General features: G+C 33.4%; 1 protein-coding gene across 10 annotated transcripts in view; it reads left to right on the top strand.

Moving 5' to 3' along the window:
• Positions 1–14,780, top strand: part of LOC106465538 (spermine oxidase-like) — an 84,805-nt gene that overhangs the window by 22,315 nt on the left and 47,710 nt on the right. For all 10 annotated transcript variants that reach the window (XR_002612008.1, XR_002612007.1, XR_002612009.1 and 7 more), the window contains exon 3: positions 1,748–2,586. Coding sequence is in view for 2 of the 10 variants with exons in the window: in XM_022393455.1 (XP_022249163.1) it covers positions 1,748–2,586 (839 nt within the window). In the remaining 8 variants the exon portion in view is untranslated. The remainder of the gene's footprint in view (positions 1–1,747; positions 2,587–14,780) is intronic.

Below are 14,780 nucleotides of genomic sequence, written 5' to 3'. Positions count from 1 at the left end.
CTTGTGTCGTTAAAGTTTCGTCGGAACGAAGTTACGGAAAGTTAATTAACAAACGGAGACGTAACAATATATATATATGTGTGTGTGTTGTTGAAAATTTCAGTTTAACTAAAGGCTATTACTGTTGCGAAGATCAGAGCTATTGTTATCAAAACACGACCTGTTTTATAATGACAGCCAATCTTTAATGTGTCCAGTAAGAATACATGCGCAGGGTCATGTATTTATTTCCACTATTTTGGAACATTTCAAATTCGCGTCAGGTGCGGATTGACATTAAGCGACGTCGATCGCGTCCCGAGTGGATAAATCTTTACCGAAAACATTTTTTTTATTAGTCTTCATGCAGACTTTTTTAAAAATAATTCTCAGATGGCACAGCTGTATGTCTGCGGACTTAAAACGCTAGAATCCGGGTTTCGATACCCGTGGTGGGCAGAGCACAGATAGCCAATTGTGTAGCTTTGTGCTTAATTACAAATAAAAAAATGTGTATGGGTCAGATTCTTTACAGTAGGTGTTTGTAACTTGCTTATTGGCGTTAAATTTCAATAAACAAACAATACACAATCCATTTGTTTTAAAATAATACATTAAGACAAGTCAAACGTATAACAAATGTTCGTTACACAGTAAATCGCCACACTTGTATTAACCAATCACACTGGTTTCTTTGAATTAAGATGGAAATATTTGATTTTAGAAATACAGATCCACAAAACTTATTTGTGGTATAATTTGTAAAGTATTTAAAGATTAGCTGTTTTTGTTAATTTTTTTCACTTTTTCTACCAAAAACCATATTTAGCACTCAGATCCCAAGGAGAATTTTGATATATTGTAAGTATTTCTTATCAGAATTGAATACAACAGAAGCCATTTCTTTTAATTTGAGCTGGTTACTTCGTTAAATTGACTGGACTATTTGATATCCTCAGTGAGCAGAGCAGAGATAGACCATTATATAGCTTTATACTTAACAACAAACATATTGATAATATTTTATTTACTTGAATGTTTAGAATAATTGAAAATAATAATGATCAATCAGTTTATTACTTTCATGGTAATTGATTTGAACATAATTTCAATTAATTGATTATTTTATGAGATATTAAATAATCCAGGCATTATTATGAACAATCTGAGCAATTGTGAATCATGATCAAAATTATAATAGAAAAAAAAAAGCTGTAAGTATAACACTTATTGAGAAACCACTCTAAGGATCAATTAGCCTTTTCAGATAGTTTACTTTTCATCATTTTTGTGCATCTTCAAATGGGGTTACTTGAGTTTGAAATATGAAGTAAAAATGACATATTTAAGTGATGGTTTAGTTTTTTATTCATAACTTAGATTTTTTTTTCATTTCATATTAAAAAATATTAAATAAAAATGCAATGCTTTCTGGAAATTCATTTGAACTTACTAGTTGTATCCATTAATGTAAAGGTATGCATCTGGGGATTTATTTTTCTTTCCTATTGTGGCTGCCACGTTTAATTAGCAAACTTCTACTAGTTGTTACAAAAGTTAGTTGCAAGACCTTTCTTCCAAACTAAGTTAATGAGAAAGTAAAAATATGTACTTGGTAATTTGAAGAATCTGTTTAACCAATTGAACTAAAGTGGTATATGTAATGCTTATATAACTGTAGGAATGATTAAGATCAATAATGGGAAGGACCATAGCCATCTATCTATCATTTATATTTAAACAAGACTTCTATTGTACATTGCCTCAGGTGATGGAGTGCTGGAGCTTGGAGCTCAATGGGTGCATGGAGAGAAAGGAAATCCTCTTTTTGAATATGCCCAAAATATGGATATTTTGAGTGACCCAAGGACAGAATATTCTGTGGAAGCAAGAGGTTTGTTCTATAGTGAGACAGCTGAGCAGGTTCCTGAGATTGTTGTGGATGAAACTTTAATGGCTTTGGAGAATATTAAAGAAAATATTTATAAAATGTTCAGTCCTACTGAAAGTGATAATATTTTGTCTAGTTCAGCCTCAGTTGGAGATTTTTTTAAACAAAAATTTGAAATGTTTTTAGAAGAATGTGGAGATTTACCACATGTCCAAGCATGGAGAAGAGGGATCTATGAATGGTTCCTAAAATATGAGTTGACAGAAAATGCCTGTAATAGTTTGAATGATGTATCTTGTTGTGGATTTGCCGAGTGGACAGATTGTCCTGGAAATTACCTTATCAACTTTAAAAATGGGTTTCAGTCAGTAGTTAAGTCCCTGAGTAAGGACATTTCATCTGAACAGCTATGTCTGTCTAAACCGGTCAGTTGTATTCATTGGCAAGAAACATATGAAGGTAAAGAGTTGCCTACTGTGACAGTGGAATGCTCAGATGGAGATATGCTATGTGCTGATCACGTTATACTTACAATGTCAGTTGGCTATTTGAAACAACACAATCAGACGCTCTTTAGTCCTCCACTACCAGACAGGAAGCAAGAACTTTTAACACACTTGGGGTTTGGATCAGTGGAGAAAATCTTCTTGGTGTTTGACACACCATTTTGGAGTGACTCAGACCTTGGCTTTCAGCTTGTATGGACTTCCAATACAGTAAGTTTTTGAACCACATACATTATAGTATTTATTTTGTTAGTTATATAACAGAATGACCACCTAAATTTGTTGAAAATGTGGGAGAGGGGAAAACTCTTAAGTCCATCTAACATAATTGTTGTACATTAACTGGAAAAAGTGGAGGGGGGGACACGTGCTCCTTCTGCCCTATGTGTTAGATGCCAAAGTAAGATAGTGATATTTGCATTTTAACATAATTGTTGTACATTAACTGGAAAAAGTGGAGCTCCTTCTGCCCTATGTGTTAGATGCCAAAGTAAGATAGTGATATTTTATTATGAACCTGTGTTTAAATTGCTAGAAGGATGGTCATTTTATACATGTTTCACTGTCAAAATGTGTTACTGGTCTTGAATATCCCAAATTTAAAAATGTAGTTTATTATTTTAAATGCATCCAGATGGCTCAGCAGTAAGCTTATGGCTTATAATGCCAAAATTTGGGATTCACTCCCTGCAGTGGGCACAGCACAGATAACCCATAGTGTAGTTCTATATCTAACAATAAATCCAAAATTTCAGTTTTCCGTATAAAGAAAGTATCTAACATATTTATGAAGAAAATTGTAGACTTGTATTCACCCAGTTCACTGTGTTTGTCTATACACATTTTGTAAATTATTTCACTTTTTAGTAAATATATTTTTCACATTCTGCATTTTTCGTACTGTGTAGCAGTGGCATAGTCACGGATTGGCTCCTCCGTTGTAACTTCAGGCCAAGATTTCGTACGTTGCTAAACCACTACAGCTGGACGATTAGTGGTAACTGGTAAAAGCAAAAACATGTGTATGTGTGTGTGTGATAACTTTATAACTTTTCAAAAACTCCATTAATCTTCATGTTTGTATCTTATATTAAGTAATTTTCGTTTTATCCATGCGAAAACATCTTTGTCTATAAAAAGTATTTTGCCACAGATGTTTTTAAAAGATAACCTGCACATTTCCTACCTGGCGAATGAATCGTTAATGTCGTCTAAATATCACCATGCCGTTGCCATTATATTTGTTTTGAAAATATACAGTAATGCATCACTTATCTTCTCTAAGTTAAGTAAATTAAGAGTTAAATAATGGAAACACGTTTTTATATTATCGATAAGTACAATAACGTTTTTATTTAAAAAGTGTCATGATTTCATTTAGAAATAATTAAGTAACAGGTTAGTCAATTTATGTACGTTATTTGAATAGGATAAACATAAAAAACAACAACTCATGTTTACAAACATCGCAGCTCAATAAAACCATAATGTATCTATTAAAAAGTAAAAACACCATAATTTTAAGCAATAAACCAAACATCAACAACATATCTTGCAGTGAGAAATGTTCAGCCATACCTTGCCACCTCGATCAAATCTTATTTTATTAGCACTTATAGCATAGTTACCTTTTGCTTTATCACAAGCCGATTCAAGTCGTTCCTGGTAAAGTCGTGTACATCATCTTTATTCCTCACATCTAGAAGTGCCCTTCCAACTAAAAATCCCTATTGACATGTTGGAATATTTGGTTCCACTATTCTCCATTTACTGGATGAAGAATCATTGTTATTAACTCCTGATATGAGTATCTTACTTCTTAATAGGCCATTGACCACTGTCTCTGTTAGTAAGTATAACTTCTAGCTTTCCTCTCGCTAAAACTTATGTCCACTCGCTGTTCACGTCACTCCTTTCATCATCCCTGGAGGCTGTCTTTCATTGTTCATTATATCCACACATCATGAGGTATATAGAGGCCTTCTACAGTGAGGATAACTTCTATATTTCCTCTTGCTAGAATCTTATGCCCACTCGCTGTTCACGTCACTCCTTTCATCATCCCTGGAGGCAGTCTCTCATTATTCATTAACAACTCGGGATGTGGAACCGGTGTCAATCGGCATAATGTGAGGTTTCCCACCAGTAAGCCCGTAGACGATGTTTCTCTAGTAATTAACTTCTTTTCTGATTTGTGGTATATGGAATATTTCCAGTTGAATTTCGCTTCATACATCCAACACATTCATATATTTTTTTGTGTCTCATTAGCTCTGTGTTGTTCCTCTGATCTGGCCGAGTTCTGTCTTTTTGGCGTGATAACAGTTTATGATTTCTTCCAGTCTCGACTGTAATGACCCGATTTTACCCAGTTATAACAGTTACCTTTTTCTGGTATCCTTTGAGAACTTTATTCCATGCGGACCTTTGCTTGCAGTTCCTGACAATATATCTCTTCAAGTTAGACTTAAAATATTCCATTATTTTGGGGTTTATTTTCTCTGTTCTATTTAACTAGCTGTCTGATTACTTCTTTCAGTTATTCTAACCTATTGTTGGGAGAGAGTTGATGTTTCAGTACTCAATGATCTGGTATCCCGAAACTGCTCAATGGAGCCTTTATTAGCTCATCTCTGACTTCAAATTTGTCATTACAACCTTTTTATATTTCTTTAGTCTTATTGTAAAATCTCTGTACATCTAGAATAGTTTCATTAATCTTTTAAATAGTACGTTTATTTATTTTAACTATTCTCTAAAATTCATATTATGTTTTTTAAATTGTTTATCTTTATTCTTCTTGGCCCTCTTTTACTTTTCTGTAACTTTGTTGTTTATTTTCTTGCTCTTCTTAGTCTTCTTATAGATCTTCTCTCACTTTTTATCATCCACCACTGGTACAGCAGTAAGTCTAAAGTCTTACAACGTAAAAATATGGGATTCGATTCCCTGCAGTAGACACAGCAGATAGCTCAATGTGGCCTTGCTCTAAAACAACCAAACAATCACTTTTTTACCATGTTCTTATTGAACTTATTTAAATTTTGTGTCATTTTTCCTGACCTTGTCTGAATAAGTTCATCATCTCAAATAATGCTTGAATCTTAGTATTTGACCTCGTGTGGTTGCCATCTTCAACAGTTGAACTTTAGTCAAAGTTTTATTTTACTTTCACCAAATAATCCCACTCTTGATACCAATGTAGTACCGTAGTTCTCTCGCTGACGGGTTCTTTTAAATTATTTGGTGAAAATAATTTAGTCCATGTAACAATAATAAATTACTTTATTTCTTGCTTTAATGTTTCTTCGAATTTTAATACTGTATGCGGCCGTAGGCCTACATTACAAATTAATTAACGTAAAACAAATCAACTTACTGTACAAAGTAACAGCAGTAGTTAACACACTGACTGGTTCATCCTCTATCTCAAAACAAAGCTCTTCCGAATTTACAACTATCTCGAATTTATAGAATAGCTTCGATTGTGCTAGAATACTTTACGTCACACCCATAGAGTTTTCTAGATGTTCTAAACCGATCTTTTTAAACCTTCTGATCTTAACGTTTTCATGAAGTCCCGAAGGTCCCTCTTGCCAATATTTAAATTACATTGTAAAAAATTTAGCTTACAACACTATAAAAAACAGCTTAAACCTATATAAAAATTTACTATTTACTCACTTGCTTTATCCTTAATAGCTGTGTTTCATTATTAAATAATCAGACTACTCGATATGGCACTATGACAAGTTTTTAACAAGTGTGTACAAAATATGGGAAACACTTGAAAGTCAATCAACATTTTCTCAAGGTTCTTAACCAAAATAAAGTTATTCTTTCAGAAAGTTTTTTAAAAATTTGACGACGGTGTTGTCTTAATTTTTAGTTAATTTTCTCACTAATAAGTGGATGTCAGTGAAGAAACTCATGTCTCCGAGTTTTGCCATCATCAGGTACAAGTAGTTTAACTAGACATAGGAATATATGTACGTTATGAAACCAGTCACATGACTGGAGACTGCTTGAGGTTTAATAAAGGTATTTTGATAAGGTTTGGTTCTTTGTTAAAATTAGTGTTTTTACTTTTTAACATGCATACTATAGTTCTATTGAGTTGCAGTGTTTGTAAACGTGAGGTTTTTATCAGTAATTTGTTCACCAAATAAAATAAAATCTTCACCAAATCAGATAAGTTTATTGTGCATGACAGGCGACTACAAAATTATCTGATCATTCAAATCTTTATTGAATACTATTGTTATGTTTATACTATTCAAACAACGTACATAAATAAATTGGCTAATTGGTTATTTCTAATTACAATCATGATATGTTTTAAATGAAAATGTTATTATCCTTATCGATGACAGTGAAACGTGTTTTCATTATTTAATTATTAATTTAGAGAAGATCAATGGGGGATTACTGCATATCTTAAAAAAAACAACACATAATGGTGCCAGTGTGGTGGTATTTGGTCGAAAATAACGAGTCAGCCTCCAATATGGAAATATCCAGATTATCTTTAAAAAAATTGTGACAAAATATTTTTAGACAAAAAATGTTTTTTCGCAAAATGCATAAATGAGCTTCTGTCATATGAAACCAGGGGTAACTTTAAAATTACTTTAAAAAACAAACAAGGTGAATGGAAATAAGAAGATTAACACCATGTTAAAATAACGAAGTGGTTGAAAAAGTTAGAGAGCTAGCACACACACACTTTTTTTGTGTGCTTGTACAGGCGCGTACTAATCGATTAGCAAATACAACTAATTTCTGCGCATAGATAATCGATTGATAAATGTAAGGCGGAAGCAGTGCAGTATATTTACAAGTAGATACTTGTGCAGCGTGTGTGGAGAGTGTAATAATATTTTTTTCTACGTTTTACATGTAGTATACACGTGTCAAACAATAACCTAGGTGATATAGGAACAGTCTTGTTGTAGCAGTAACACTTAACATTAACCAAAATGTTAGCTATATTAAAATATTTATGTGCTTATATGTATTATATTGGTTATTGCATTAGTCATGTGATTACAGTATTAACCAGAATGTTGACTTGGGTGAAAACGTAATATAGTACAGGTTGAATATGTATTAGCATGAAGTAGTGGTACATATAGCTAGATATGGTACAATTTAAACTCAAAACCAAAATAGATTTACGAAGTTAATAATTTTAAGTTTGTATTCACATAAAAGTTACAGAAATGCACATTGCTCAGAACAAGTAAGAAACAGTTGGATCTTCTACATGATATCTCTGACTATTGTTAAATAATGTGAGTTTATTTTTTATGCAAAACAGTTACTAAGTAACCAGTCATGTGATCTGATGTGAATTGGAATGCATCTCCTATAATGTTGATTTGGTACTATAGATTTCAATCCAGTAATTCAACAGAAACTAACGTTAATAAGGCATATGAGCATCCTGTACATCGACGCGCCATTCTTAAAATGAGTGAATCAACGAGCTAACAATATGGCCGGCTCATTCATAAGAGCTACTTTCGCATCATCAATACTGAGTGCATCTTCTCAGAGCGTTTCATAATGTTCAATCAGATTTCAATTACGTGATACCTCATATTTTCCGGAAGTTTCTAACTAGATGAGCATGATGGGGTTGAATGTTATCACTCGTTGAACCAAAGTTCTGACAAACTATACAGCATGCAAAATAGTAAAGTAATTGTAATTGATTTATATGCACCACCACAAACACACTTTTTAATAACGAATAATTATTTATGAAAGTATCGTTTATTACTATACCACCTATACACATGCGTCTTTAATACACCAAAATTTAAATTAATGATTTTTTCCAACTAAATAAATATTACAGAGGTTGCAAGGTGTTGAATTTTCTATTTCACATTAATATACAGTAATAGTGAAAGAAAACTACTCTTTGAATTGTACATACCATTATATGCTTTTAATACATTAATGTTATCCACAGAATATATTAAACCCAATTTTTCCAAACAAACTATACGTAGGCAAGAAATTTTAATAAGTTAATACTATCCCAAAATAACAACCAATTTTCCAAACTTTCCTACACAACGCGTTATTTCTAGATATTGGACAACCATCGCGACACTGTGTGCATTTTAAAAGTTTTAAGATCGTCACAGTTAATTACTTCCACAGAGAAAATGATACTTACAAAGAAAGTATTTGGCTATTTTCCAATAATTTTGAAGTGAACAAGAGGACACTTCGTCAGTCATCATCATCAGCCAAAACACATAAAGTATATTGTCGTATTCTGTAGTTGGACAGATTATTTGGTAAAAATAATACAAATTGCAGCTCGCATGATGACAATAGTTTTGAGGGACTGGCAGATCTACTAATTCGTGAACAGTTCATGATCACATGTTCAACTGACATGTCACTGTTCTTAAAGGAAAGAGCACCAAAAGACGTGGATGAGATGATCAAGCTGGCAGAATGGTATATGGAAGCCCATGGAGGGAGTATAACTGGCAAGTCTTAAAATAACCAGTTGAAGTTGAAACCAGGGTTGGCTGACCAGAAACAGGATACAACCAAAGGTGACAAGAACTTAACAAACAAATGGTAGAAGAAATGCTATATTTGTTATAAAATAGGGCGCATTGCAAAAAGGTGTAGGTCCATCACCAACTAGCAACAGCAGAAAAATAAACATAAAGCAGCTGGAGCTACCTACAAAGATGGTACTGGTAAGAAACAAGAAGTGAGAGATGACACATAAAAGGACGTCAACATAACTGAAGAACTGACTGGGATGCAGAAGAAAGATCTATATACAAGGACGTCAACATAATTGAAGAACTGACTGGGATGCAAAAGAAAGATCTACATACAAGGATGTCAACATAAGTGAAGAACAGACTGGCATGCAGAAGAAAGATCTACATACAAGGATGTCAACATAAGTGAAGAACTGACTGGCATGCAGAAGAAAGATCTACATACAAGGATGTCAACATAAGTGAAGAACTGACTGGCATGCAGAAGAAAGATCTACAAGAGCTACTGTGCCAGTACTGAATGTCTTCATAGATAGAACAGGTAAGACAGATCTTGTGCAACACAAGATTGAGACTATAACCAGGGATACAGTCAATCTTCGTAGATAGATCAGGTAAGACAGACTTTGTGCAACACAAGATCAAGATTACGAGCAGGGATCCAGTCAAGCAGAAGCCCAACCAGGGGGTCTGAACCCTCATCCATATTTAACAGTGATGTTTAATATATTTTTCCATGTATTTTTTATAAAAGTGTTTCATTTTTGGTACAATGTAGCCGACGACGAGAGCATTATGTGAAAAGGTGTTAGGGATCTTTTGCTTTAGAAATGGTTAAAAAAGTAAGAAATGTTGCAAAGAGGTTATAAAGCTACCGAAATCGACAGACAGATCGAAAAGGTTAAAAACACTCGGCGGAAAAACATCCTAAAACAGAGTAATACAAAAGTTTCAAATAGAATTCCTCTTATTACTACTTATCATTTTAAACTCAGAAATGTTTCACGAACTCTGAAAAAAAAACACATTTTGATCTCCTACAACTTAACGATGGCCTAAACAAATATTTCCTGAAGTTCTCGTTGTCTCCTTCCGAAAAAGCAGAACTCTGAAAGATATCACTGTTCACACGAAAGTGAATAACATCCTACCAAAAAATGGTTGTCATCCATGCAATAAAGCCCGTTGTCAAACCTGCAAGTTCATAAAAACCATTGACTAATTTTCTGACAAGCACAATCAACGAAACTTTAAAATTCCCAAAGAACTCACTCGTGGAACACAAAACACCATTCACCTTATACAATGTAAAAAACGCAATCACCAATATATAGGACATACAAAAAACAACTCATAGAGAACGTTTCAACAACCATAAATCTTCTATTAACACCGAAAAAGATCTCCCTGTTTCTCAACATTTTAACCAACATGTTCAATTCCATTAACGATGTTACTCTCATCGGTATTGAAAAAGGATTCAAAACTAAAGCTGATAGAGAGATAAAAGAAGCTTATTGGATCGCTAATCTAAACACTGCACGACCTTTTGGAATCAATCCCGATCCTGGAGTCAGTGATCTCCGATCAATGGTTTCATCTCTGTCAGAAAAATAATTTTTATTCTGCTTATTTCTTTCATGCAGTGTAAACCCCAATTTTTCTAAGACTTAATATTTATTTAAGGTATTTTCAATACCTGTTTGTATAAATTAATTAGCTTAACATCTCTTTTTTTAAAATCACTCTCCAGGTGTCACCTTTATTTTACTTAAACACTTGAGTATAGTTTTATTTCTTTCCTTTTTAACCATTTCTAAAGCAAAACATCCCTAACACATTTTTACGTAACACTCTCGTTGCCGGCCACATTCGTACCGGAAATGAAACACACTTGCAACAATACATGGTATAATATACTAGAAATTTCCTGGAAGACCAGTTGACCTTCATGACGTCACTTAACTCCCTTTATATATCACTCATTTGATTCCATCACCATTCCCAATTTCCCCTGAAGAAGAAAGGTCCACCTTTCGAAAGCGGCCTAGCATGGCCAAGTGGTTAGGGCGCTTGACTCGAAATCTGAATGTCACGAGTTCGAATCCCCATTCCATCAAACATGCTTACCCTTTCAGCCGTGGGGGTGATATACTGTACGGTGAGCCCCACTATTCGTTGGTAAAAGACTAGCCCAAGAGTTGGCGGTGGGTGGTGATGACTAGCTGCCTTCCCTCTAGTCTTTCATTGCTAAATTAGGGACGGCTAGCGCAGTTAGCCCCCGTGTAGCTTTGCGTGAAATTCAAAACAAACTAACTGAACCTTTCAAAAGCGGTTGGGTTATAGAGTTTTTATCATTTTGAATATATAAACTTATGTTATATAACGACCTAGCGTAAGGCCTTTTTAAATCTTTGAAAAGCTTTTAATGTATTGTACAAAATTTCTTACTGAAGTAAACTTACATTCGCCTTTTGCTGACATCCGTTGAAATGAAGTGCGCGTGCATTTTCACGACAGACAAAATTGAGTATTATTATAAAAGATTTACTTAAATTTACTCATTGGTGTCAAATAAACTATAAAGTATATTTTTTTAAATTGTTTATATGTTATGTTTGTAATACCGTAACTTACTTTCTGATCACGAGGTAAACACTTCCGACAATGCAACCTCTCCACCGATTCCTAAGCAGTATTCTTTATCCACCTTTTCAAGCCAGCCTTTTAGCAATGAGATAAGGTGGAAATGTTAATTCTCTAATCGATTTTAATTACTAGACATTTTCTAATTTACATTTTATAATAGTCTAACAAATCAATAGTATGTAACACTCTTAACTTGCGTTAAGTCGGTAGCCTATTTATAGGAACAGAACTCCAGTTTAATTGCGACTAGCTATACTACATGTACATTGTAGGAAGCACTAAAAAGTGAAAGCAAAGCTGGCTGTAGTCATATGTAGCTTAGACAAATCCTAGTAATAAGTAGTGATGCTAATATGTACAATTTGTTTATCTTTTGATTTCTCAGCACGCGTGTTTGACAGTTTATTCCAGCCATTATTGTAAAATGTATGCGTATTAAATTCACGTGTCGCGTTTTCCAGAATTCCTCGTTATATATGCAGAAAATATTAATAATAAAAAAAATAAAAGCACGATGTTCCTAAAGCGTAAAAGTTATAAGATATACTTAGTAATTTAAATTACTAAGTGTTTTTTGTTAATGCAATACAACGTGAAAAACGTTCCAAGCATTTTTATTCTTTCTTTAATGGTTTTTCCAACTAAATAAAAATTATTTACGATTATTCATTTCCCTATCGTTACAAACCATTTGAGTAATTACAAAGTTATAGGTACAACACTTGAGGTTCCAAAATTATCATAAACAAACTTTTGATCCTGTAAAATGGTATTAAATTGTCTGGAATAGTGTATACAGGGCGACTGATAGTGACTATATTTTTCATCGTTTCGAAACGAGTATTAGAGCTTCAGACGTAACTTTTATATTAAATTGTCTGGAATAGTGTATACAGGGCGACTGATAGTGACTATATCTTTCATCGTTTCGAAACGAGTATTAGAGCTTCAGACGTAACTTTTATATTTCTTTACATTTTATGTTTATGCATTAAATACATATTTATAAAAAATTGTGAAAATTATATGGACGCATGAGCATACAAGCATACATGGTCGCTACGCCACTGGTTAGGGTTTATCTATGACATGTAATTTCGTCATCTATATTTAAATAATATTATTTTCTAATTATTTAGTAAATTATTCAAATAAATATTATTTTTATAATTTTTTGGGGTGGTAAATGTCCTCCCTTGCCCCATCCTTCGGACGCCATGTCCATTACTGTTTGTATGTTATCTTAGTATGGAATAATGTTAATTGTAAATTAATTACTTTCATACAATAGGTGCTATGGTTGAAGATGCAGATTTTGAGAAAGCATGTGTATTAAAAAAATCGCAAGTTTTTTAAAGGCTAGTGTAACCACTGAATGAATTATTATGTCTGTTTTTCTATTCTTTCTTCTTTCTCAAAACACTTTTCAGTCAACCGCCATTCCTTCATTTCTTGGCGGATTAATTTGAAACTTGGTGCGCTTATACCTTGGTCAAATACACTTCCGTCTGTATCAACATTTTCCTGCATAAATGTCATAGTTTTTTATGTTTCTGGACCAGATATTGAACACGCCCCCTAGTGAGGTTGTACAGAGTAAGTTTTATTACACCCTGCCCATTCTTACCTTGTTTCCTACATTTTTTGATGCATTCATTCCTACACTTTCAATTTTTTGAAATATTTTTCGACTTGTAAGAATTAGTCTATTACATAATAGTATAGTAAATATATAGATTTGATTTTTTTATAATTTCTGCCCTTTCAGTTTCTTTCGTTTGTGAACTGTAAAACTATTTGTGTTTGAAAGCTACTGAAATTTTATTGAATGAGAAGAAGTCAGATAACTTGGGATAAGGTAAGCATATACATTTTATTAATGGGTTGAATTGGTAACAAAGAAAACTATTACCAGGGTAACGCAGTAACAAATGTACAATGTTTCGAGAAGGTTTTGTGATCATCAGATACAACAAGATTAAACACAACATGAAACAAAGAAGTTACACGACTGGAGATTTATTAAGGTTTAATAAACGTATCTTGTTGATGTATGGTATTTTTACTTTCCTATCGATATACTATGATTTTATTGAGCTCTAATGTTTGTAAACATGAGTTTATTATTATGTTTACCTGATAAGGTTAGTTAAGTTTGCTGTTTGGCGACATGGAAGGTAAGTGCAAAATATTCTGATGACTGAAATATTTATTATTATTTTAATGTTTATGTAATTCAAACAACATGTAATGTGATTAACAAAAACAATACTAACCTTATTGGTGAAACGTAATGGTAAAAGTTAAACGCGTCTCGCCCCCAGTGGCGCAGCAGTATGTCTGCGGACTTACAACGCTAGAATCTGGGTTTCGATACCCGTCGTGCGCAGAGCACAGATAGCCCATTGTGTAGCTTTGTACTCAGTTACAAACAAACAAACAAAACATTTTATTTGCTGTAGATTAGCGCGGGACTGCTACATATTTAAAGAAAAGCATAAACATGTTTAGTTGACGTAAGTAATCCAATCACCAAGTATTATGTTTGTGTAAAAAATATTCCGTAGAAATAAAATGCTATCCGAATAAGTCGTGAAGATAACACACAGGCACCTTATTTTTTGTGCTTGTGCAGATGTACGGTTAGGGGGCGTGCGTGTACTGATCAATTAATCGATTAGCATATTTCTCCCGTCGCCCAGCTCTAGCGCATGGTTTTTTGTACAGTTCTTTTCACCCCACGTGTTTGATTATCTCGGTATACTTCATATAACATCGTAAGCTTGTTCCTAAGAGCTACCTGTATGTAACATATGTTACTAGTAATCTCACTAGTCACCGTTACATTTAATATTTTTCTTATTCATAACCAGTTTCAGGAAGACATTTGTATCACCACAAACTACGAAACCCACAGAACACTGTTTGTAGTATTTAAAAAAAACACAGAACACTGTTTGTAGTATTTTAAAAACCCACGGAACACTGTTTGTAGTATTTAAAAAAAACACAGAACACTGTTTGTAGTATTTTAAAAAACCCACAGAACACCGTTTGTAGTATTTAAAAAAAACACGGAACACTGTTTGTAGTTTTTAAAAAACCCACAGAACACCGTTTGTAGTATTTAAAAAAAACACGGAACACTGTTTGTAGTTTTTAAAAAACCCACAGAACACCGTTTGTAGTATTTAAAAAAACACGGAACACTGT

The sequence above is a fragment of the Limulus polyphemus genome, unplaced genomic scaffold, assembly GCF_000517525.1.
Source record: "Limulus polyphemus unplaced genomic scaffold, Limulus_polyphemus-2.1.2 Scaffold1975, whole genome shotgun sequence".
In the NCBI taxonomy this organism is placed as follows: domain Eukaryota; kingdom Metazoa; phylum Arthropoda; class Merostomata; order Xiphosura; family Limulidae; genus Limulus; species Limulus polyphemus.
The sequence above is the reverse complement of the archived record's forward strand: the minus strand, read 5'-3'. Positions and strand labels throughout refer to the sequence as shown.